General features: G+C 36.4%; 1 protein-coding gene across 2 annotated transcripts in view; it reads right to left on the reverse strand.

Annotated features, from left to right (window-relative positions):
- The window catches only part of LOC101884203 (uncharacterized), a 78,916-nt gene that overhangs the window by 39,744 nt on the left and 12,144 nt on the right, over positions 1–27,028 (reverse strand). For both annotated transcript variants that reach the window (XM_021475248.2, XM_073947128.1), the window contains 6 exons: positions 18,691–18,877; positions 13,823–14,290; positions 13,269–13,721; positions 7,399–7,551; positions 1,562–1,777; positions 409–494 (listed from right to left, as the gene is read on the reverse strand). In XM_021475248.2, coding sequence (XP_021330923.1) covers positions 409–494; positions 1,562–1,777; positions 7,399–7,551; positions 13,269–13,721; positions 13,823–14,290; positions 18,691–18,877 — 1,563 coding nt within the window. The remainder of the gene's footprint in view (positions 1–408; positions 495–1,561; positions 1,778–7,398; positions 7,552–13,268; positions 13,722–13,822; positions 14,291–18,690; positions 18,878–27,028) is intronic.

Below are 27,028 nucleotides of genomic sequence, written 5' to 3' on the forward strand. Positions count from 1 at the left end.
TAATTGACGGCAGCTTACAACACATTCATGTTTCGGCCACCCCTTCCTTCCCCTTTTTTCATAAAAGAAAGATTAATGCCTCCATCCATTTGCACCTGCATCCAGTGCTTTGAGTTCCACTACCCCTCGCTGATACTGTTTACCCCCTAAACCTTGCCCTCTGGCCCCACTGTGGCACATCCATGCCCTAAAATGCAGCCCCCTTATCAGCATGGCGAGTCAGAGGAACCCAGCTTCCTTTTCTATAAGCAACTGCACCTTTGTCCATATTGACTTATTAGCCCCACACCTGCCGCCTAGCAGCAAGCAGAAATCCCCCAGTCTCTCCATACAGAAACGAGAGCCATAAAGTTGCTCATAGATTCCTCCAAGTGTGTGTTGAAATGGTTTTATGAGCAAGGTACTCACCCCGGGGCGCTTTCTGCGTCCCTTGTATGCTGCCAAAGAATCATGGCCACTGTTTCTGCCACCTAATTGTTTGTGGTTGTCCAGGACTGCAAATAGACACACACAGAACTTAAAAACAAGGTGCAGATCAAATATACAAGTGCAAAAGAAATGCTCAAAGAGGGATGATAATGAGTGATTAATGGCTTGTATTTGACATGTCTGAAGGCCCATAATCCTTCTGCAAATACTGATAGAAATGGTGCCTCACAAACCTGGAGCAGCACCTGTCTACTCGTAGTTTGCCAGGTGCAGACACACCTAACCAGGAGCCTGGCCTCCACGCGCCGCCTTGTGTGTTTGTGCCAGACTTTAGAAACACATTAACACTATTTCAAAACACATCCCATCAAGATTGCACCCAGATCTGATCCGGCACACGTGGGTTTCCTTTGTAGTGCCTTTATCTGTGGATTGCGCCTGAACAATACACAATAGCTGCATCGCAGGATTATGTCCTGATAGGGGGGCTGTAGCGACCAGACGTGTGGATGAACTGAGGTTTTGTGTTAATGATAAACTTGACCCGTTTTTTATCTTGATTAATATGACTTTTTCATAACTCCATAAAGCGCTTTTTTGGAGGAGCAACAAACCACTACATCTTTATGGCTTCAGTTAAGGACTTGTTGCCGCGCGCCCTGGAACAGATGAGAGGCATGCCGGCTTTGGTTCAAAGGTAACGGCAACGGGGTCACACACACACACATACTCAAATACTAAAAACTTTACTCTCAAGGACGGCCAACAATCGGCACACCCGTAACGTTATTCCCCGACGCCCTCTCTTTTACACAGTTCAATTGCCAAATTTCCCCAACTCAACTCAACCGTTCTTCTTGGGATTTTGTCCCCCCTCCTGGCGGTTTTCTTTTCAAAGTTATTTAAAGGCAATCAAGGCGCTGTTGCTTTTGAATGTAAACATTGCAATCTGATGTGAGGTGACGGGGAAAGATAGCAGGGGCCAATGCGTCTGCCACGCTCCTTTTTTACGCGCAAATATGCGGGCAGACAGGCAAGCTTATACGTGCACACACCCACACACAAACGGACACACACTTCCACCGCAAGCTGGACAGGTGCTTGGCAGCTTGCTATATGATATGCAATGTACCTGTGGACTGATAATATTGGGGAATGCCCGAGCTCCAGACTCTGAGGTCAGGTTTATACTCCTCTGCTTCTGGAGTGCAACACCATTCAGGGCTTGGGATGGAACAATGACTTTCGGATGCTCTTCGCTCTAGTAGCAAGAGTTGCACACGGGACAAGGATCCCAAATCACCCGAATCACAGCCCACAGTCAACGCTGCAAGTCCAGGACTCAAATCTGTGGGAAATAAATAAAAACAGAAATAATAGTCAGAGCTCATTTGGTGTAAAATATTTCTTAAGATTTTAAATGAAAATTGTTAATAATATAAATTGTCTGAATTCATTAATACATTATGAGAGTGATTTACAATTTAAGAATGCTTTTTATAGGTTGTGAAATAAATGCAATTCAATTTAATTAACATATTTATCAAATTGTGTTATTTAAAATATAGTTTAGGTTTTTAATAATTTATTTAAATGCATGTATCTAAAATGGTCCTACAGTATTCATTAGTTAGCAGTTTTGACATTCTGAAAAAAATAGATGAAATATGAATATTTTTTTTTATCCTTAAAGTGATACATTTAGAAGGTTAAACTTTCTATAAAAATTAGACTTTAAATAAAAAATAAATTAAATTGTTGTGCTTTTATGGCTCTGGTTTGAATTGAATAGCATTATTTAATGTGTTCCGCAAACATTTCAACAGATGGGTGTCATGTGAAATATGCCCATGGCTAAAAATATTATAGACTTTTCTTTCTTGTTTTTATTTTTCATTTTATTAACAGTGTTGAGGATCACGCTTTCACCATGCCCCATAAGAGTCCTCTGTTTGCGGTCACACCCTGTGGAAATGGGATCACTATCGCTATGGGTAACATATGCAAATCTATAAACCCACACAACTGACGTGTGGCTATTCGGGAAATTCACTCTATTCTCTCACTATTAAACCCTGAATCTCAGCCCTTCACACATTATGTTAACAGACATAAGAACAAACAAATAAAAAGGTGTAAAAATCATATTTTTGAAAATTTTCTCATATGAACAATTTATTATACTGAAGTGCTCTTTGTGTGTACAGTATTACACCTTTACACATTTTCACCTTTAAGTCACGTTAGATACCCTATCAGAAATAATCTACTATAATATTTATTTGGCCTGGCATAACTGAAGAACTCTTCAAAACCTCAAAACTTACTTTTAAAACCTGGTCTAACATTCTCACTCAGGTATTGTTTACACCTGGTATTATAAGGCATTTTGGTTGATTGAATCACAAAGGGAGATCTGCTGCTGTTTACACTTAGTGTTTGAATGCTTCTCTTTTGTCCACTTTTCTGATCAGGGAAGATCAGTAGGCATGCGTGTGGCGAGCCGTTTTGTCTTTTATTCATTCTCAGGATATGAATTCTTGATGTAATCAATTCAATTCTTAATATAAAATTTTTTATATCAAAAATTAATTATTAATATTTTTAATTGCATTTGAACTAGCGAAATGTCACCATAGGCTGCTATTGAAATTTCAATAGCATTCTCGATTGAAATCGATGTCGATTTCTTACTAGTGTAAATGTAATTCCTGATATTAATAATTTAATTGTCGATAATAAAAATTAAATGTATATATCAGGAATTGAATTGTTGATGTCAGGAATTAAATTGTTGATATCAACATATAAAAGTCTAGACCAAAGAAATGATCTAAAAATGTAATGTCAGTAGTAAAATTGTTGCTTTCTGATATCAATAATTATATTGTTAATAGTAAAACAAGGTATTGTAGAAATGAGAGGTTACTCCCATAATTGCTGATCAGAAATACATTTTTTTTAGATATCAGAAATGTAAAATCTTAGTATAATAGCACTTTTGACATTAAATTCTTGATATCAGGAATTTACTTTTTTACTAGTAAGAATCTAATTGTCAATATCAATAATTCAGTTGTAGATAATCAAGAGTTCAACTGTTGATATCAAGTATGCAAATCCTGAGAATGAATATAAGTCAAAATTGGATATGAATCCGTGATATGCACAATTTGATTATTGACTGATTGTTGCTGTCAACAGTGTAGTTTCTGATATCAAAAATGTAAATGTTGATATGAAGAATTTATTTGTCAGTACCAGGAATGACATTTTTTATATCAAAAATTTAATTTTTGATGTGTGTAATTGTATTTGTACTAGTTAAATTTTACCATAAGCTACCTGTCAAATTTAATTCTTGATATAAAGAATTGATTTCTTACCAGTTGAAATATAATTACTGATATCAACAATTTCATTATTAATTAATTAATCAGTACTACTAAAATGTTCATTTTAGATTTCAGAAATGCATTTCCAGATATCAAAAATATGATAATGCTGAAATACATTTACATCTAGAATTTACATTTCAACAGTATCAATTTAATTATTGACATCAGTAATTAGCTATTCTACTTGTAGCAATTCAATTGCTGATATCAAGAATAGACATCTGCTTGATTACTGAGCCAGTTGATTACTGATTTAAAAAATAAAGGCATTTTTTTTGTAGGAATTGTATTTCTGATATGTAAAATGTGAATGTTATCTAGTAAGAAATAAAATTTTGATGTCAACAGATAAATGTGAATAGCAACAAATGGTGACAATACTAGTACAAGAACAATTACAGATATCAGGATAGTAAATAATGATATCAACAATCAGCATTTTTGATATTAAGAATTATATTATCACCTAAGTGATATTCTGAGATTTCATTAAGATGGCATATTATTTATTCCTCTGGTGTTTATAAAGTCACTGTATTGTTTTGTATGGACATAATAGGAGATACACCTTTTGACCTTTAAACCAAACTTGTGATCATGAAACTGCACTACAACAGCATCCTGTTCAAATGCATTTTCGAGTGCTTCTGGAAGTGCACAAGTGTAAAACATTTCACACTTCCATTTACACCTGTATTTAGCGTCATCCACTTGTGATCAGGTAAACAAACACACATTTTTAACACCAGGTGTGAACAGGGACTCCCTCTATCTTCATTAAATCACTAAGCCTTCCCTCTTGACAAAAGACACACAAAACATTTCTTAAGAGCAAAGCACTACTTGACGGACAGTTACTCCATAAGCATAAGAGTGTAATGACATGCATTACGGTGACTAGTGTCCATTCTGCTAACCATTGGGCATCACAAACACATGGCAGTCATCTAGAAGAAGCCAGAAAGGTGAGAGGGTCAGGTCAGGAGGTCAGGTCACACAGAAACCCACAAAAGCTTAACACCTTCTTAAGAGTTAGGAGGAAATCCTCAAGGAAAAATTCATTTAGGTAATGTTTCAGTCCCCATTTCTTTCTGTATACACACACAAACACATACACACAGACATACCAAATACATACACAGACACACACACACACACACACACAGACACACGCACACACGCACACACACACACACACACACAGAAAGTTGTTGGCATAATGGTTTTTAAACTGTACACACTGTATTTTCTGTTGCCTGTACACCTAACCTCACCTTTTACATGAAACTTTCTTCATTTTACTTTCTCAAAAAACAAACAAACAAGCAAACAAACATGTACAGTATGATTTATAAGGCTTTAGGAAAATAGAGACATGGCAATGTCTCCATAAGCCCTTTTTGTAGTGCACACACACACACACACGCACACACTTGTACAGCTATTTTTATTGTTTATTGGGTATTACTGGAACATTTGACGACCGACATTTTGTCTGCACAGTGCCAGGAATACAAAGTGCACACACACAAACACACACACAAACACCGATACAAAGCAATGATCCTAAGGGCAGGCTGAAGACAGGGACTCAGTCTGATTGGAGGATTAGTTTTTGACAACAACAAACACATTTTGAATAATGTCTACAGGCCGACAGTGTGATGAGATAATGCCGGTTAGTGCCTTTGTAAATGAAGTTTACACAGCAGCATTTGATTTTAATCTCCTGGATCTTACATTATTTGAGCTTTTCCACATCTTAGAGCTTGACTTGTTTACTACTAAGTGGACATTTCTGCTGAAACAGAAGGCAAATAAATGAAAATGGCGTGACGAACCAGCATGCGTGTTTTAAAACAAACACGCTTATCTGCTTCATCCTTTTCATTCACAAAATTAGCTTGGATAATAAAGTACAAGGAACAAGTTGTAAATACAGAGCAACTTCTGTTTGTCGCAGATAAGACAGTTGATTGATGAAAATGTATTTCTGGAGAACAGATATTAGAGGTGGAAATAGGATTGAATGTAAATAAGTAAATTTAAAAACTTTATGTTCTTTATTGTAACTTCAATGAAATTAACATATTTTTACAATTCTTAGAAGGAATTTATTAGGAAGATTATTTATATTTAAATAGACCATAGATTAAAGATAATTTTTCAGGAGTTGTGTTAAATCATTAAAAATAAAGATACTGTTAATGAACTGATAAAGTTAAACATTCCACATTTTCGTACTTATGCAACAACAACAACAACAACAAAAAAAACACACTATATGACAACATTTATAGTATGTATTTTAAAGGAAAGCCTCAATAGTTTACATTATTTACAGAATAAAACAAAGCTTAAGTTGCATTTAAAAAACACATAAGTATAATTCATATATCTAAATCCAGAGAAACAGAATATTTTAAAGTGGGATCTTATTATTATTATTTTTTTTACAATCGCTATATACATACTGAAAAAATTTAATTGTTGCATTCCTTGTAAGAATTATAAGTAATTTTATCGGATATATATATATATATATATATATATATATATATATATATATATATATATATATATATATATATATATATATTTATTAGCCCCTCTTTGTTTTTTTTTGTTTTTTTTTTGTTTTTTTACTCTCTTTTTTAAATACTTCCCAAATGATGCTTAACAGGGCAAGGAAATTTTCCCAGCATGTCTGATAATATTTTTTCTTCTGGAGAAGTCTTATTTGTTTTATTTTGGCTAGAACAAAATCAGTTTTCAATTTTTTAAACACCATTTTAAAGACAATATGATTAGCCACTTTGGGCAATTTTTTCCCCCGATAGTCTACAGAACAAACCATTGTTATACAATAACTTGCCTAATTAGAAATCAGTTATTAAAACTATTATGTTATATATAACTATTATATATTTATATATATATATATATATATATATATATATATATATATATATATATATATATATATATATATATATATATGTATATATATCCACCCCAAGCTATGGATAATTCCAACACTATAATGTTCTGAAGTTGTACCAACAAGTTGTACGTGTCCAAGTTATGGGGACGAAGCTAGTGTAGTGCTAGTAGATTTTTTTGCAGAAGTTAACCCAGCCGACCAAACAGCCTTTTGTAGTTTGGTAAGATTCAACATAGAATCATCACTCAGTAATAACATGGAATAATTCACCAGTACATGATATCCAATAATTTTAGATTAGATAACACACAAATCATTATAAAATGCCTGTACTTTTCCATACTCCCACATCATATGAATAAAAGTTCCAAGTTTCTGGTCAGGAGTAAATGTAAACTATTATGCTATATATACTCAATATCAGAAACACTAATATCTTTTCAAATAAAGCAAAAAGATTGATAATAAAAAGAAATGTTTCTTGATCATTAAATTAGCACATTAAAATGAATCAGAATCAGGTTATCGTGACCCTAAAGAATGAAAAAAATGAGTGCTAGAAACTCATATTTGACATACCAGGGTGGTAAATTAGAAAAGTTGTGTCCGTTGTTTTGACAGTATTACCTGAGGCAGGTGAGGATTGGTCAGTTTGACTTCCAGCTGGGTGGTCTGGGGACACACAGGAGTCAGAGCGAGGGGCAAGATCATCCAGCTCAGCAAACATATCAGACTGAGACCTGTTAGACTGGGAGTCCGGGGTCTCCATTGCACTCTGACCTGAAATAGCCCAAACACAGTATCTGTACACACATATGCAAAATAATGTGTAAACATTCTCTAGTCGGGAATTTGCATTGCAAGAGTATAATGGACGTTATAACCTATTTCCTCAGCTGTCATGCCAGCTTACGGTTTTATGATTGCTTCAGGCTCAGTGAACATTATCAGCGAGGACCTCCAAAAGTAAAAGAACAAGCATCATCACACCTTCCCCTGCAGCGGCAGCTCAGTTCCCGAGAATGACTTTTAGCCCAGAGCCTCTGTGGTTCATGAATAGATGAACAGATACACGCATAACCCTAACAGTCTTTCTGCCCCATCAAACAATCAAAAAGGCATGTTTGCTGCTTGTTCAAACTGCTAATTTAAAACGAGCTGAATCAACACAATTCTTGAGGGTTTTGTTTGTGTGTGTTTAATCAATTAAGTTAACTTAATCGATTTGTGTTGGGACAACATGAAGGAATTGTATGGAACCCAGCATTTTTTTTCAGTAAACGACAGCAAGTCATTCCCAATAATTTGGTCAGTTTAGATGCTAGAGGTCACTTAGGTCACTTACCTAAATAAGATCAATATTTATTGTTACATATCAATAAAAAGACACGCCAGAGGTTGTTGTCTGCATCAAGTTGACTTGTTTTTATATACATTTAAAGCATATTAAATGAAGGTAAATTGTCTAATGTATTGTAAAATAAAATACCCACATAAACACACACATATTTTATCACTGAATTAAAAAATATATGTATTAAAACTTAAAACTAATGTTAACTTCAATAATAAACTAATGTTCAATAAAATAGTGGCAAACCAAACAAAAAATTAAACCTATACATTGCAGTTTTGTACTACAAACAAGTAAATAAATAAGAATTACAACTTTTTTATTTCTGCTGTTTGCCCAGGAAGTATTTTTTACTCATTTAGCTTAACCTAAAATTACCAACATTTTAATAAAATAAATATAAATTACATACATTAATAAAACTAGATTTAAAACAACAAAACTACTAAAACATTATGAAAAGAGGCAAAATAAAATATGATTATTTTAAAACTAAATGTTATGCAAAGATCCAATCATTTGGTAATTAGATTTATTGTTGATAATTTTAAATTACCAAATGCAAACAGTTTGATCAATTATTTATTGCAGTTCAAATGCGTACAGTATCTGCTTGTTAAGTGTGATGTCACGCAAAGCAGCTTCCGCGTCCAAGCGCTATATCAAACTGTATGGGGAGACTCATCAAATGGTAATAATAAACATTTACAAAGCACAGTAATACTTTAGAAAATCAAGCTCACAATAGATCCATGCCTAATATCTGATGGCCAGAAAGGGATACATTTTTTATAAACTATTCAAATATTGGTTTCTGTGATGCAGCAAGTCCTGAGACTGATGTCTACACCATGATTTTATATAAAATTCACTTTAATGTGTAATATGACTAAAAAGTGGTCATAAATGAATATTTTCTCAGTTCAAATGAGTAGCGGCTTGGACTCGGAAACAGTATTCCATGCGTCATGACTTAACAAGTGGATAGAGCAGCAGCAAACTAAAAGGGAACAACAAGGCCTCCAAGTCTACGTGCACAGACACACACACATCTATTGTATGCTCACAGACCTCGGCTTACCACTCACACACACAATAGAGAGACTTGACTCGACACTTCAAAGCATATTGGTGCTGTCAAGCTCTCCGTCATCTTCAGCCAAGTGCTTCTTGAGACTGCCTATATGTCTGCGCGTGTGTACACCGGCATATAGCTTAGATGAAGACAGGGTCAGAAATTAATCAGGGCTTACCGTAAATGCTGCTGAAGGCATATGCCTCCATTTTAATTGTAGCTGTTTTTTTAATCAGTTTATGAAGCTTAAATTAATAGATGTATTTGTTAGATCTATTAATTGAAGTTTATTTGTAATTTTAGTGTCACAAGAGTAAGTGTTATTGTGTGTGTGGCTAATATGCATGGAAGCTTCTCTTTCAAAAAATGTATTAATAAAAAAAAATATTTGTTTAAAAATAAGTTATTTGTAAATTAGTTTAAAAGTGATTGTAATTTTTTTTTTAAAAAAGAGAATGACACAGCTGTTATATTCACAATTGCATTCAAAGGTTTGGGGTCAGTATGTTGCCTTTAGTATAATGCATTAAAAATAACAGTTAATTATTTATTACCTTAAAACACTGATGTTGTATATTGATGTAAAATATTATTAAAGTATATATTTTTCAGAATGTTTTTTTGAAAAAAGTTGTATTTTTTGTCACTTTTAAACAATGTAATGAATCATTTTCTTTTGCAGAAATTCTATCTGACCCCAAACTTTCCAGCATATCAGAGAGATCACAAATGCAAGATACATTGTAAAAAGCGATTAGTTACTTTATTTATTTATTTATTTATTCTTTTTTCTTTAACTTAGTCCCTTTATTTATCAGGGGTCACCGCAGCGGAATAAACCACCAACTTATCTAGCATATGTTTTACACAGTGGATACCCTTGCAGATGCAACCCATTACTGGGAAACATCCATACACATTTATTCAAACAAATACACTACCACTATTTTAGTTTATTCAGTTCATCTATACTGCATGTCTTTGGACCCGAGGAAACCCACGCCATCACAGGGAGAACATGCAAACTCCACACAGAAACGCCAACTGGCCCGGCCGAGAGGGGTCTGGGTGCAGACTCACCTAACCCTACCCCTCACTGTGACGTCACTAGCTTCATTGAGTGCATTGTGTCTGACATTGCATCACTGAGAGATGCAGTCTCAGCTTACATCAAAAAGGCGCTCAGTTATTTTATTTAAAAAGTTAATAAACCTGTTATAACTTAGAACTGCTGACTTAAATTTATTTTTACAATTATGCATGTAAGGGCACCGCGGTGGCGCAGTAGGTAGTGCTGTCGCCTCACAGCAAGAAGGTTTGCTAGTCTAAGCCTCGACTGGATCAGTTGGCATTTCTGTTTGAAGTTTGTATGTTCTCCTCGCGTTCACGTGGGTTTTCCGGGTTCCCCCACAAAGATGTGGTATAGGTAAATTGGTTAAGCTAAAATTATCCACAGTGTAAGTGTGTGAATGAGAGTGTATGAGTGTTTCCCAGTGATGGGTTGCAGCTGGAAGAGCATCCGCTGCGTAAAACATATGCTGTTTGTGGTTCATTCCGCTGTGGCGACCCCAGATTAATAAAGGAATTAAGCCGAAAAGAAAATGAATGAATGAATTATGCTCATAATTCGTTATTTTTTAAGGCAATGAGTTTACTCACTTTAAGTAAAATCAACTAATCTTGTTTGCTTGCTTTGTATAAGTAAACTCAATGTTTTTTTACAGTGTATTAATGTTTTAATTGTCTCTTATTTCAATGATCCTATTGGCACTTCTATGCATTCAGCTTTGCTACTGTTCTGATGCTTCTATTTAGCATACTCCATACTTTACTTTGGAATTTCTCTTTAATTCGACGCTCCATTATTACCTGACAGCTGAGAAAATAGACCATTAGCATAAACAACGAGCTAGAGCTCGGTCTCAGAAAATCAAACACTTTTTGGCTCTAGCAGCCTCAGCAGTTTCTATTACAATGGCCTGAAAAGTCAATAATGTAATTATACTTACCTCCTTACAGATCAAACAGAGATCGGAAGCATCAGTGAATTTGAGCACACATATATTCAAGCCTGCATAAACACTACAGCAAGCAGACACTCAAGGCCAAACAGAAAACCAGGTCCCTATAAGATAATGACTCAGGACAACAGTTTTGTTGTAGCCAATCTATTATCAGACACCTACAGTAGGTGCAAGGCTATCAATGTTTGCTGACTAATCCAAAGCAACAGTTTGAGATTAAAGGAATGAAGCACAGGATTTTTGGGAACATCAACAGTTCTTGTGAGTCATGGAGACAACATCAGTAACAGTTCAGTAAGAGTTCAGTAACATTCACAAAGGTTTTCAGATTAGAGGCACAAAATGCTAAAAAAAACTAATTTGATTTGAAAATGGTGTCATATAATTAAACTATAAATTCCCATAATGACATAGTCTGGACTGCTCTTTTAATTACCATTGCTTAATTTTAACTACTCTAATTGTACGAACAGGGTCTCTTTAGTTGGTGTGTCATACAATATGTGTCTGCTCTTTTAACTTTCTCTCACTCTACTATCCGTTTTCTCTTGCTGACCGCACAAATGGAGTGTGAGGGCTGAGCAGTGTGTGTGGTAGGGGTGTCTCAGAGAAGCCAGGGGGTCCTGCTCATTGTCAAGGACAGTTGCACCCTTGAAATGGGGCTGAAAGAGGTTGATGTGGGGCTGACTGTGACTACTGACTGCTGGACCATAGCATGGGGGAAGGTGTTGGGGGGTGACGGAAAACTGCACAGTTCTACAAAAAGACCTCTAGACTGGCCTATAGTGCTGTATACACACATAGAAAAGGTTAAAGAAAGTGAGAAAAAGGTCAATGACCACTCCCTCCGCCCCACAAAGTGTCATCGTCCATCCCCCATTGCATTTTCTTTACAAATAAATCACAAAACTGCAGCTCTAGTAACATATCAGTGATATATTTATCCTTCTGACCCCAAAAGTGAGCAAACAAGACCCTCGTAGTCACTTTATCACACCTCTGCCCAAAAAAGAGAATGGACGAAAACGCCTCTCTGGGATTTCTGGATTGTTTGCTCTCTTTCACAAACTCTTAGTTTGAGTCAGATGTCAGTGGCCCCGGCTCTTTATCTTGACAGGGGATGGTAAATTAGCACACGGAGAGCATCTAAGAGATGCGTATTATAGTTGTGGCTCACTTACTGTTCACCCGTCAGCGAGGCGGCGGTCAGCTTGGATTTATGACCACCGCTCCACACGTCTGCTTTTCAGAGAGAGGAGAGAATAGAGAGAGAAAAGGGGAAGAAAGAAGGGAACGCGGGAGGCTGAGGCTCAGAGGGAAGAACACGGCGCAGCCGGCATCACTGCCACCCCCCTCGTCCCCCCACAACGTTCTTATTGTAAAGGCCTTGGCCGCTTTGAACTGGGGAATCAAACGGTACCAGCCTGATTCCCCATCAAAAGAACCCCCTCGCTTTCAGTAAAGAAGAGAGGAGAAAAGCTCCTTGCCATATTTATGACTTAGTCTCTCTGTAGAGAAAGCTGAAGCTCATGGTCAGGATGTAGGACTTTGATTTTCTTTTGTTCTCTTTCATGTCTGAGGTACGGTGAATGTTCAGTTCTGCTTGGCCCAACTGACCCCAGCGTGTGTGGATGAATACACAAGATTTAGTCTAATAAAGCGTACAGTGCGTGCTGGTGTGTGTATGAAATCAGATTTTGCTATGCTTTCAGGACTACAATTTCTGAAAAGAAAAGAATGGAAAACTTTTTGTAAGCTTCATAAATGGGATAAATTATGTCTTAATTCATATATATTGTATATATCGTTTTCCTGTTAAAAATATTATCCATTTCAACTATTAACCTTTGGCTTAGTCCTACTACTACCTTACTAACCATTAATAAGCAGCAAATTAGTAATTTATTGAACTAAAAGTCTTATTTAAAATGTTTGTTAATTGCAGGAACTGTTCCTTAAAATAAAGAGTGACTAAAGATGATTTATATATAAAAACTTACTTAAAACATCATCAGCAAATCGTCAAATTCTTATTGAAACTAACCTTGCATGTCATCTTCCTGAGGCATGATGGGAGGAAGCACAGGCCAGTTATTCCACTCTGACCAACTACTCAGAGCTGAGCAATCAGACTTTAGTGACTGAATGCTCTGGCCAGATCGGCTTGTTCCTGGGTGTCCATGCAGGGTTTCATCTGTGGACCATTGACCAGTGGGAGTTTGGTGTGATTGAGGGGTTTTAGATGTGTAAATTGGACTGTCTGGCAAGCAAGTGGAAGGTGTTTGTTGTTTGCAGGATGTGAGAGACCTGGAGAGACATACTTGAAGGATGTCCATTCGTGGGCTGGCTTGGCTGCAACTTCCAGCAGAGCTGAAGGGAAGATGGGGGAGAGAAATAGAGCAGCCCTCTTGATAATCATTATTCTGTTCAAGGTTATAAGCAGCATCATCTTCGTCATCTGTACCATTTTCAGCAAAATGGTCAACGCTGAAGTTCACTGGCAACATAAAGAGTGTGAAGAGATCTGTTAGTTAATCATACCTTGATAGCACCGTTATCATTCAATATTGAGAGTGCAATATCTGAAAAGTTGTTTACCTGACACGGCATCTGAGAGGCTACTGTTCAGGTCAGTGCTACGGCTAAACTGGCTGGATGAAGGGCGGCTGAAATCCGAAAGTGGGGTGACAGAAGAACTTGGAGTGCCTGGGGTTATTGGTGTACTTGGGGTACTTTGAGTGCCAGGAGTAGTGGGGGTGTCTGGGATGCTTGGGGTTGTCGGTGTGGAGAGAGTTGTTGGGGTCAACATCTTTTCTTCAGCCATTTCATGCTGCCCTTCATTCAGATCTTGAGGAGCACAGTATGGATCCTTCTCATCGGTTGGGTGTGTGTTTGTTTTGGGAGTTTGGGATCTCTGAGGCTTGTTGACGAACTTGAGGGATAGTGGAGGACTTATTGGGAGATCTAGAGAAGCTCTGCTTGAATTAGGAGGTTCGGGTACAATGGGCAGTACCACATCTAATTGTCTCTTTCTGCAGTTATTCACATTTTGGTGGTTCATGGAACCTGGGGGGAAAGATTTTTTAATTAGTGTTGAAATGAGGACAACTAAACTCTAAGAGGTTGCAGGGTTCAGTATGAGGAGAGCCTCTGGCACAGTCTTTCTGCAAAGTTAATCTGTCCTGCCTGCAAGCTTCTGATAACCTGAAGATTTGATTAACTGGCTGGAGCTAAACTCTGCAAGAAGGTGGTCCTATTGTTGCAAGGTTGGACACCCCTGGCAGGGGCGAGATTACATATGGGTCAAGGTTAGGGTTGCATTGCTTGGGGCACATTTGGGGAATCTTTACTTAGAATTCAAAAGAAAAAGGGCAAGGCTAATGCACAAGACCAGAAATCCTTCACTAAACAAACCATACCGTAACACTGAGCACCCAGTCTGCAGCTGTCTCATGTAGAGATGAACAGGACACACACTCACGTACATGCACACACACAGGCTTAATGACAGGCATTGTTCAGGGAGCACACAAAAAAAGATCCTGAATAATTAACATGGAGGTCCTGCATGAGGGTCAGGCAGAAAGCGTATTCATCATCATTTACAGCTAAAAAGGAGAGGAGAGAGGCAAAGGCCACCCAGCCCAATAGCTGACGCTGCCCTACTCCACTGAGCCTCAGAGCAAACAGTCTTTTGCCTGTTGCGGGCCCCTGGTTCCTAACAAGGGCCCCGGACTCCCCCCTTCCCCTCGAAAACTCTGCCCCTCTACAGCAGCAGCTGTCCTGTTCCCAGCTCAGTATGCAGAGTGACTCTAAGATATGATAATTACCACTTGCAACCACTATATGAAGGAACTCATTCTCATAATTGGGATTAGAAACCCCATATAGCTAATTATGGATGCAGTGACAGCAGAGCAAACAAATGAGCCAAGCCTCACTCTTTCTTTCGATGGCTCTTGATGCTGATGCCTGCTGGGGGAGATTTGCAGAGACTTTACTATTGCATAATATGCAGCGTTGCCTGCCAGTCTTTTTCTTGCTGAAGGAACTTCACAGAAATATGGTGACGTTTTTTTTTGTGGGTCATAGATCAAATGTAGAAGCACTGGAAGATAATGGTTTTGGGTGGGTTCCAACTTATTGTGAACATTTATTTACAAAACATTTATTTTTAAAGCACTTTTAAGAAACAGCAAGTGATTACCAGCGCACACTATTTAAAATAAAAGGACAAATTAAACAAACATAACTCTCTCATACAGTGGTAAAAGCTAAAGGGTACAAATGAGTTTTTAGGATTTCGGCCTACCTGACATGTAGAGGCAAATTATTTCAGGGTTTTGGCGCTACCAAAAGCACGGCCCACCCTGGTTTTCAATCTTGTGCAAGGAACTGCTGAAAGTAACTGCATAGCACATCTAAGTGACCTTGATGGAGTGTACAATTGAATTAACTCAGAAAGGTATCTTAGTGTTCTATTTAGTGATATAGGATCTTAATGCAAAGATATCAGTTGAGTTTAAAATATGTAGACTCCTTCATGTTGTGGACATTTGTGTTGTTATTGGCCATCAAATTGATGCAAAAATTGTACGCTAATAAACCAACCGTCTCTGGCCCTCATCCCTTAACATTTGTTGTCCCCCAGGCCAGTATGTTGTGAGTCCCCCAGCAGGGGCCTGTGTTGAAGCGAACCAGAGGCCCCTACACAATACACTCTTGTTCAACTGAGTCTGTGTCACTGAGGAGTCAGAGGACAGAACAGCGAGAGAAAAGGATTGAGTGAGGGGAAAGAGAAAAAGAGAGGGAGAGAGGCTGGAAAGCACATAGCTGCACTGCTGTTCTTACAATACCATTGCTTGGTCCATCTGTCACACTCTCACACACACACACGCACAATGTATGTGTGTGAACGACATGTGTCATATCGCACTGTTGTGGCTTGGCCCCCCTACTCTCTCCTTGGGGAGCTAAAGGCAGGTCGGGTTGATTGTTGGAGTCTCCGAGCACCATATGGCTGTATAATTAGTTTTGGCTTGTGATGTAGAGTAATGCTCGCATCTCGGTTGACTCCCAAGCCTGCATTGAAATACATGGTCCTGATGCACGTTAATGACCAATTCTACTCAAATACCTTCACACCCTATCACTAAGGCCTAGTGGAAGTACCACCAGAAGGGCGGCGCCATATTAAACACAAATAATACGTTTATAGCCTGTATATAAAGAGTGACGTCAAAACCCAGAAGTATAATACAGAGAATAAGTGCAAAAACTGGAAATATAATAATATTATATTTGTCAGTCCAGTAACAGAATAAAATAAGGTCAATGGGACTTGCACCCCAAACATTTTTATCCAATTTACATAAAACATTACACTTTCTAAAATACATAGACCAGCCTACAAATTCACGTTTTTTAGTGTATCTAAATTGTGTTGTAGAGCAAGATGATGAAATATTGTCATGTTATGTTTACCAGATTAGTCAATTAAAACCATGAAGGAATTATTGACATGGAACAACATGAATGGACATTGTACGTGGAAATTTTTTTATATAATTCTTTTTGATTAGAGCAAAAAGAGCAAGAAATGATGACATTGTAGAGATACAGTGCTCAGCATTTATAAGTACACCCCTCACAAATATATATTTTGATATTTTTAATAGGAAGCTTTACAATATTATATTTGTGCATATACATTAGATTAGTCAGTACTGAAGCTAAATCTGGAGCTTATAACTTACGATAATGCTCCAAAAACTAGTACACTCAAATTTGTTATATAAAAATATAAAATACAAATTCTAAAAAAAGAGGAAAAATATAGAGAAGAAAAAAAATTAAAAAAAATAGTTGAAAACTTGTAAGTTGTTTTTATCTATCAATTTCTAAATATGTTTGGTGACTAAAATATTATTTAATAAATACATCTGTTTAATAGATCTATTTTGTTTAAATGCACCAAAATACATTTCCCATATTCACTGAGAAATGGATACAAATATTCATTTTCAAAATGGGCTGTACTCAATTATGCAGAGCACTGTTTATAAAAAAAAAGATAAACGCAAGCATAGCATATATGTATGTCATGCTTTAAACCTTGTTTTCATTTAAAAGATGAATTAATAATAATACATTCACACTCCATCCAGATTTTTACTCCAATTTAAACATTTAAAAATACACCATTTTATATTAAGCACCAAACATAACCTGATTTGAAACATTTTAAAATAGAACATACATAAAGGGGTTCAAGAATAAATTTTGAGCAGCAAAAATACACCATTATTAAATAAAAGCATTAACTAAATATTTAAAAGTAAACCTATGTACTTACAAGTACATCTTTAAAAAGTAAACCTGTTTACTTACAAGTACATCTAAAAAAGTGAACCTGTTTACTTATAAGTACATCTAAAAAAAGTGGCATGCACATTTTGATGTGTTTATATAAATGCTTTTATTCAGTACGGAAGGTTTCTTTTCTCAATATAATAAAGGATACAGCAATATTAAATGAATACACATAAACTTATAATTGTTTTTATGTTATCAAAACAGATAAATTTTAAATGTAAAAACTAATTTAAATTTAAGCCTGATGCTATTTTGGTATTACAACATAAGATACAGTATGAAAAATAAATGTTTACTTTATGCCTTAGATGACTGTTGTGAAAAACAAATGATACGGTAATGCTTTATTTTTAGATGTTCATGTTCTGTGTATTCCCCCTGGTGCTCCTGTTTCCCCCACAAGTCTAAAGACATGTGCTATAGTTGAATTGTGTTAATGAGAGTGTATGGGTGCTTCCCAGTGATGGGTTGCAGCTGGAAGGGCATCCACTGCGTGAAACATATGCTGGATTAGTTGGCGGTTCATTCCGCTGTGGCGACCCCTGATTAATAAAGAGATTAGGCCAAAAAGAAAATGATTGAATGAATGAATGTCCTGTGTATTCTATATGTCCTGTAAATACAAATAGTTATGCATAATTACGGGTGGCATGGTGGCGCATGGAAGGTCACCAGTTCGAGCCTTAGCTGGCATTTCTGTGTGGAGTTTGCATGTTCTCAACATGTTTGCGTGGGTTTACTTCCTGTGCTAAGGTAAGCTAAATTCTGTGTATGTCCTAGTCCTCCAGGTTGGGGGTTGGGGGTTGGGCGCTGGGCTAACGACCCAGGTTATAAGATATTACAATACACCAATATGATGCGGCTACATATCAACTTAGCTATAAATGGCCCTGGGAGTAAGTATGCATAATAACATGCAGTTCCCTAAACCTAGCCCACATTCTAGCCCTATAGTAATGTGCATTTAATTAATTTATGTCACTCAATAGTTAAATGAACAGTTACACTCTACCAAAGACACCTTAGGATAAAGTTTGACCACATTTTTTAATTGAATTAATTGAAAGAAGGGCTTTATTGTCAATACTAACCTGGCCATTTTTGATGCTGTGGAGCACTCAGACTCTGCTGTCGTTGTTTTTGCCCCGGATGAGTAATAGGCCTTGCTCTGGGATAAGTGTTTAGGAAATGTGGGGGTCTAAATCTAACAGGACATGCCTCCATATGGGCCTGAAAACGAGAACACAAGGGTGGAGGAACTTTGTCACGCTTGATAACCTGAAAAGACAAAGAAAAAAAAAAGTGTTTATTCATTGAAGTCATATAGGAAAGTCACTGCATCCATTCAGCTTTGCGTTGACTAAGTACCTCTCTCTAGCGACCCCTAGTGTTGATTAATGAATACGTTGCTAGGTATTTCCTTCCACTAGGTCTCCCGCACATCTTTTAATCATTCTTACTGAAATGCTAACATTAGTTATTACATTTGAAAAAAAATGCAAGAATAGAATGAGCAGCAGTTAGTCAATATTGATATTTTTAATAGCTAACTTGCCCCATGCTTTCCCGCTAGCAAACATAGCTGCATCCTCAGGCTAAATTCAGCCCAGTGTTTTTCAGATAACAAACACATAACATGTGAATTCATACAGGAATTTGAATACATGGCGATTTTGGCAGTTTCTGCGCTTGTGTACGCACACTTTCTCTTTGCTTTGTGCAGCCAGATGGGTGCCACACTGCCTATAACTTGTCAGGCAGCAAGTCTTAACCTGTCCAGTGCCACAGGGCAATGTTAACAAGCACAAATAGACACACGTCTTGATGCCTTTTATCCCTTTTGAATTGACTGACAGTAAATTGCTGAGTAAACATGGCTATGTCTGCGCTGACAATGTTATCAAAGGGGACATGTGCGCTATGTTCCCTGCGTTACTGGAGCTTAGAGCAGTGACCCAAAACCATTTTACACACTCTCTCAGACACTAATGAATCCTCCGCTCTGATACAAACACATCTTTCTCACCTTTTATCTCCCTTCAGTCATTCTTTCATTCATTCCATCTCTTTCGGCCCTCCTGTCCTGACACATCTGTCTTAAACTCCTGAAAGGAATCCCTGTGTCCATTACCTTTTTCTTGTTGTTAAAGTTGGTAAAAGATGTCATTTTTGTTAAGGATTACTTAAAGCCCATAATTTGTACTAATGTCACAAATGATTTTAAGGAAAGGTTTTTAGTTTTTAAATAGATAAAAAAAAATGCATTCTGCATTGCTGTAGAGCTTCATAATTTGGCTTGTACTTTTAAAAAATATATATTTTTATTACCAGGGATAGGCAGTATTTATGGTACATGTATTACAAATACATATTTCAAATACAAAATATAGCTGTTAATATTTATTTATCTTGTAATTTGTATTTGATAGGTGTGATGAAAATGGCTTAATATTTTGGATCAAAATACTTTAGTGTCTTGTTTTTTTGTAATTTCAAAATACTGTAAAATACTGTGCAAGAAGTCTACAGTATAAGATGACATCTTAAAAATGAGGATGCTTTCTCAAATTTCTTTCTCAGTTATTTGCCTAAGCTTGATATCATTCATTCATTCATTTTCTTTTTGGCATATTCCCTTTATTCATGAGGTTTCACCACAGTGGAATGAACCGGCAACTTATCCAGCATATGTTTTACGCAGCAGATGCTCTTCCAGCTGCAACTTATCTCAGGGAAACATCCATACTCTGTCATTCACTCACAATCGCGCTGACCCAATTCACCTATAGAGTATATCTTTGGACTGTGGGGGAAACCAGAGCACCCGGAGGAAACCCACACTAACACAGGGAGAACATGCAAACTCCACACAGAAATGCCAACTGACCAAGCCGAGGCTCGAACCACTGACCTTCTTGCTGTGAGGTGACAACTTTACCCATTGCGCCACCGCACCGCCCTTAGCTTGAGATCAAAACAGAAAATTGACTTATTTTTAAGAAGATGGCCAATGCTTGGAGTATGGATAGAAATTATGCTTAAAGAAAATAAAAGACAAATGGTGAGGGTATATGCAGGAGCAAGTCAACAACCACTAAAAAGAGCACTCTGAGCCATGCTAAGACCACAAATACAGTTGAAATCAGAATTATTAGCCCCCTGATTTATTAGTCACCCTGTTTATTTTTTTCTGTTTAACGGAGAGAAAAATTTTCAACACATTTCTAAACATACTAGTTTTAATAACTCATTTCAAATAACTGATTTATTTTATCTTTGCCATGATGACAGATAATTTTTTGATTTGACTAGATATTTTTTAAGACACTTCTATACAGCTTAAAGTGACAATTAAAGGCTTAACTAGGTTAATTAGGTTAACTAGGCAGGTTAGGGTGATTAGGCAAGTTATTAATGATACTGCTTTTACTCTAGCCTTTTTTTTTTCTAATCTTTGCTTGATAAATAAGATGGAATACAATATCAGTCCTAAAGAACAGGATGAGGAGCTTTAGAACATCATCAATCTCAGTCTCAGTGCTGTAGGTGGAAATATAGAGGAACTTTAGAAATATGAAACACCTAAATATGGTGTACTGATGTTTTTCAAAGGGTAATCTGAGACTTTTCCAATTAAAGGAGAACTGAAAAAACCTTGGGAGAATGAGTATATCATGTACAACTATTGATGGATTATAACTTGTTACCAAAAGAGAAACACAAATTACTTTTAGACAGTGATGGAAAGAGTACTGAAAAATCATACTTAAGTAAAAGTACCATTACTTGCCTAAAACTGTAGTGTAGTGTAAGTAGAGTAAAAGTATCTGCTGTAAATATTACTCAAAGTATGAGTAAAAAGTAGACCTTTCAAAAGTACTCAAGAGTAGTACATAGTACATAGTAGTAATACACTGTGAAAAGCTGATGCAATTACATGTAATTTGTGGATGTGTGTAACCGTAACATTCTGTAGTTCATTGCTCAGCAGGCACACAACATCATAAGAGGTTAATATTAGTTTAGATTTAGGTTGTGACGTCAGGTGTCCAAAATTCATTGTATATCTTGTGTCTAAGGACAACGTAATTTTGATGTCCAATAACGACGTCAACTTATGTTGATATTTGGTTGATTTTAGGTTGTTAGAAAGTGACCAAAATCCAACGTTGAGCCAACATCTTAAACCAATGACATATCGATGTCAAATACTGACATTTATTCGATAGACATCATAGTGGTAACGTCCAAACAACGTCAAGCTGTAAAATCATTAGACGTTGATGTTTGGTTGATTTTAGGTTGGATGTTGGACATTGACATTGGCCTGACAATGGGTTCTGATGTCAACCCAATTTTCATTTGAAAACAAAATGCAATGTCAATGCTTGTAAAGATTTTGCACATCTTCTTTTAATGCTTCCAAACAGTTTGCTGCAATTATAAATCGCCCGTGTCTTGAGGTAGTTCATTCATCCACTCAGGGGAAAGTAAAAGTACAGATTTTTTAAATTACGTAGTACATTATAATTTCTGAGAAAAACTACTCAATTAAAGTAGCTTGATTATTTGTAATTTGTTACTTTACACCATTGCTTGTTGGTTACAAGTCCAACTCACTAACCATTATGCCACAACAAAGTGGCAGAGGAAAGTTGTTGCTATTAAACATTCTTTACTACCCTAAGTCAATTTAATGGTGAAGGAATTGATCCAATAGGCCCATTGAGGAAAGGTTTGCAAAGACATTTCATGTTCCATTTGAAAAGTATTTTGTAGTATTTTTAAAACAACAAAATACTGTGTTTTATTTTGATACATTTGTGGCGGCTGTATTCTGTAGTTTATTTTGATACACGTAAAATTGATGTATTTGGGATTTTATTTTAAAATACATTTCAATGTATCTTTGCCCATCCGTGATTATTACAATAATTAAGACAGTAGCAATTCTTAGTATATGAATATACATGATTATTATTATTATTATTATTATTATTATTATTATTATTATTTAACAAAAGAAAAAAGAAAAACTACTGTAATATTAAGCAATTAATACTAATAATAAATTAATAATAAAAGGGTTGTTTTTTGTTTGTTGCATGATTTTGTGGAGTATAACAATATAGGACATAATATTGTATTGTTTCACTGTACTTTTTGAAAAATTATTAAAATTAATGAGTATTTAAGCCAATAATAATATTGCTTGCATTAGCAGTTGCACTATTGTTGATCACTTATTAATAATATAAAAATATTTTTCTAAATTAATTAATATTTTTATGGGGTAGCATGGTGGCTCAGTGGTTAGCACTGTCATCTCACAGCAAGAAGGTCGCTGGTTCGAGTCCTGGCTGGGCCAGTTGCCGTTTCTGTGTGGAGTTTGCATGTTCACCCCAAGTTTCCTCTAAGTGCTCCGGCCTCTCCCACAGTCTAAAGACATGCACTATAACCCAGAATTCTGTGTTTAAAAGACGTCTAATAGACATCTAAACATAGACAGCTTGGCTAAAACAAGGCTTAACTTAGGCTGTCAGTGAAAATCTTGTAGACATTTAAGAATAGCCCAAAACTAGACTAGTGGTCAAATAGACAGATTAGACAGACTTTATATGTGTAGTCATTCATTTCTGTTTGTTTGATGATTAGTCTACTTTTGGCCTATTCTTAGACGTCAAATAGATTTTCACTGACAGCCCAAATTTAGTCTTGTTTTAGCCAAGACGACTATGTTTAGACATCTATTACACATCTTTAAAAAAACAAAAAATGCTTGCTGGGAAGTGAATTTAATAAACTAGGTGTTTCCTAATACTGGGTTGTGGCTGGAAGTTAGCAGTTCATTCCGCTGTGGCGACCTCTGAAATAGAGACTTAGTCGAAGGAAAATGAATGATTTATTATTTATCATGGAACCCATACTTTTGATATAACACACCTCAAAAATGATTAACTTCTCCCCCTTGACACACACACACACACACACACACACACACACACACACACACACACACACACACACACACAGACACATAAAGTTAAAATGGATTTATTATTATTATTATTATTATTATTATTATTATTATTAATCATAGAACCCATTTAATTGATTTCAACGCCCCACCAAAGGAAAAAAAAAAGGACGAAAAGGTTATGTGTCAGATTTGCTCACTATATGATTATATGATAATAAACTAAAAGAGCCATGTCTGGTCATCATTTGGTTAAATTTGACTTAAACCAGTAAGTAACAACATTGCAGCCACTTAGATCCCACTAGTAACCACATAGCACCATCCTAACAACAATGCAGGCCTAACAACAAATGTAGACCTCACTAAAGGCGTACCCAAAACAAACCATCAAGCTAATGTGCATTATCCTCGACGCCAGCCTTCACCACAGACTAGCAGAATGTCCAGAGCGTCCTCTGAGAGTGCCATTGTATCTCAAACGCTGAGTGTCTTTGACCTTGTAATGGTGTTTGTAGCCCTATGTCGGGCCCCGGGCTCCTCTGCCCCAGTGTGTGGGCTCTCGGAGGCCCACAGGAAATGACATGACCCACACACTGTACTAATGTCATTAACCTCGTGTGTTCATGCCGGACGGCCTTCTGATGGAGAGGAGCCATGCTACAGTAGCGCACGCTCCGAAAACCAGAGTCCCAGATGGCCCGTGTAGTGAAGAGGCCTGCGTCCACTCCCTCAACCCCTTCAAAAACACACATACACAATAATAGCACTGGCTTTCTGCATGAACCCTCCGCCGGGGGGTGGCCCAAAACAGAAGTGTGTCTCTGTCTGCAAAGGGGAACAGAGGATTCCTCTCAAAAAGGCCTGACGTCTAAGAAAGCCAGGCTTAGCGCTAACAAGGTTAAACCCCGCTAAAAAAGAGTGACTTTTTCAATCAGCCAGATTTGTGTTTCTGCCTGTGCCGTAATTAGCTTTGCTCCAGGACAGTGGGGGGGTGAAGAGGACGAGCGGAGGAGAGGAGAGGAGGGGACGGGATGACAGTGGGGCGCATTGTGGAGGTTTGAGGATTGGGAGGACCAAATCTGATTAGCCGCTCGTGTCAGAAGCCAGGCTCAGATGCAGCTTAGCGTTCAGAGCAACTTTCTACTTTCTGTCCCGGCTAGACAATGAGGCTACTTTTTACAGTTGCTTCTGTCTCTTTTCAACCCCTTCACCTTCTCTTTTAAACTTTCTGACTTATGCAAAAGCTGCATGGCAAATCCTGCGTAGCGTCTGGTGTAATTAGTTACAATGTATCTAGTACTGAAAATACTAAGAAAAAGCATAGTAAAGGATTACTTTTCATCTTTGGGTAATTGTATTACAGTTAAATATAATGTACTTGCCTTAAATATTTATATATATATATTTAACAGTTCTATATAAATCTATTTAGACAAGCGAGAAATATGTATATTTTGCAGAATAATTAAATTTTTCAACTAAACAAGACTATAATTTATCGCATACTCTTAAGAAAAAATAGATTAGACACTTTGCACAAGCTTGAGAAACAATGAAATGTTTTAAAAATGTATGTCAGTGTATGGTATGAATGATAGATGAATGTGTCATTAATCTGAAATGTTGTGATGCAAAAACCTCTAAATGCCATCTAAAAGTTTCTTCTGAAATGAACATCTTTATCAGGCTTCTGTGAGTAGGTTCAATAATTTCCCTTTGATGCCAGTTTTTCATAGTCCTAACATAAACATATAGGAGGCTGAAAAAAATGCTACATTTAGTGGAAATTTCAGATGGCACTTGCATCTGATATCATATATTGTTCAAAATGAGTTATTTTAAAACAAAACTACTGAAAAAGCTCCTGTTTGGTTTATGTCAATTAAATTACTCCTGATTATCTAAGTTACTTTTCAGACAGAGAAATACATGTAGAAATGTAAATCAAATATGATTTTATTGATGCAGTGTAATTAGTAATTATTTACTTTTTAAGTAACTTAACCAACTTAGATTCTAGCTAACATGCCTTTTTAAGGCTGATTTTGACAGACAGCATGACAGTTTAGTCAGTTCAATCAAGTTTCATCTTTTCAAGATCATTTGCTTTTAAAATACAAATTCTTTCCTTATCAAGTAATCTATTTATGTCAACACTGACTTTTTTACAATGGAATATTTCAAACTAAATACTGGCTGTCATGTTCAGTCAGAATTTTGCTTTAGTTATTATATTATTTTGCATATATGAAAACTACACATACAATTATAATGATTTATGTCTGGATAAAGACATGTTGCTCATCATTGGATGAATCATTTCATCATTGTCAAGGCGTTAAGAATTGTCAACCCATTGCTGATATCAGCAGATAAGAATGATTTTACACTTCTACAGTTTAACTGCTGTCATTATGTCTCTATTAAAGGTGTAGTTTACCCAAAAAATAAAAATTGCCTCATCATTTATTCTCCCATAATGCTGGTTGCTGGCACCTATCGATTTCCATATTAGGAAAGAAATTACCATGGAAGTTAATGTGTGCCTGCAACCAACATTTTTCAAAGATTTCTGTTCAAAAAGAACTGAACAAGTGAGAATGAGTAAATTATGAAAGAACAATTTTTTTGGGTGAACTATTCCTTTTACTTTTAAGAACTTGATATTTATAAATTATATATTAATTCATCATTCTTTTTCTTTTCGGCTTAGTCCCTTTATTAATCTGGGGTTGCCACAGCGGAATAAATTGCCAACTTTTCATATGTTTTACGCTTTCAGCCTCAACCCAACACTGGCAAACACCCATACACTTTTGCATTCACACACATACATTACAGCCCACCCAATTCACCTATACCGCATTGGTTTGAACTTTGGGGAAACCAGAGTCCACATGAACACAGGGAGAATATGCAATCTCCACACAGAAATGCCAACTGGCCTAGCCGGGACTTGAACTAGCAACCTTCTTCTTTGAGGCTAACCACTGAGCCACCATGCTGCCCTGACAGTTTTGCATTAAATGTTTAAATTTAACAATGTTATTAAGCAAGAATTCATTCAATTTATCAAAAGGCACAGTAAAGATTTTTTATTTCATAAACGCTATTTCAATCAAAGAATTCTGTAAAAAATTACAGTATAACAGTTTTTAAAATAAAAAGAAAAATGTTCAATCTATGTCAACAATGATCTTCTATATACAAATAAACAAATAACATTTTGAAACACTTTTGAACACTAGTTTATTATTACGTTTTCTTATTAAACCTTTCTTATTAAGCTTTTATTAAACAATACTTTCTAAAGTATTATAAAGCACAATAAAAGCTGTCACAAATCACTTTTCATCTCCAAACAATGTTTCACTAAGCCAGACTCCCAATTGAAGCTCTTTATTGAACACTAACACAGGCAGCTCATTGTCCCCCAATCGGATGCCTGT

The sequence above is a fragment of the Danio rerio genome, chromosome 4 (genome assembly GCF_049306965.1).
Source record: "Danio rerio strain Tuebingen ecotype United States chromosome 4, GRCz12tu, whole genome shotgun sequence".
Taxonomy (NCBI): domain Eukaryota; kingdom Metazoa; phylum Chordata; class Actinopteri; order Cypriniformes; family Danionidae; genus Danio; species Danio rerio.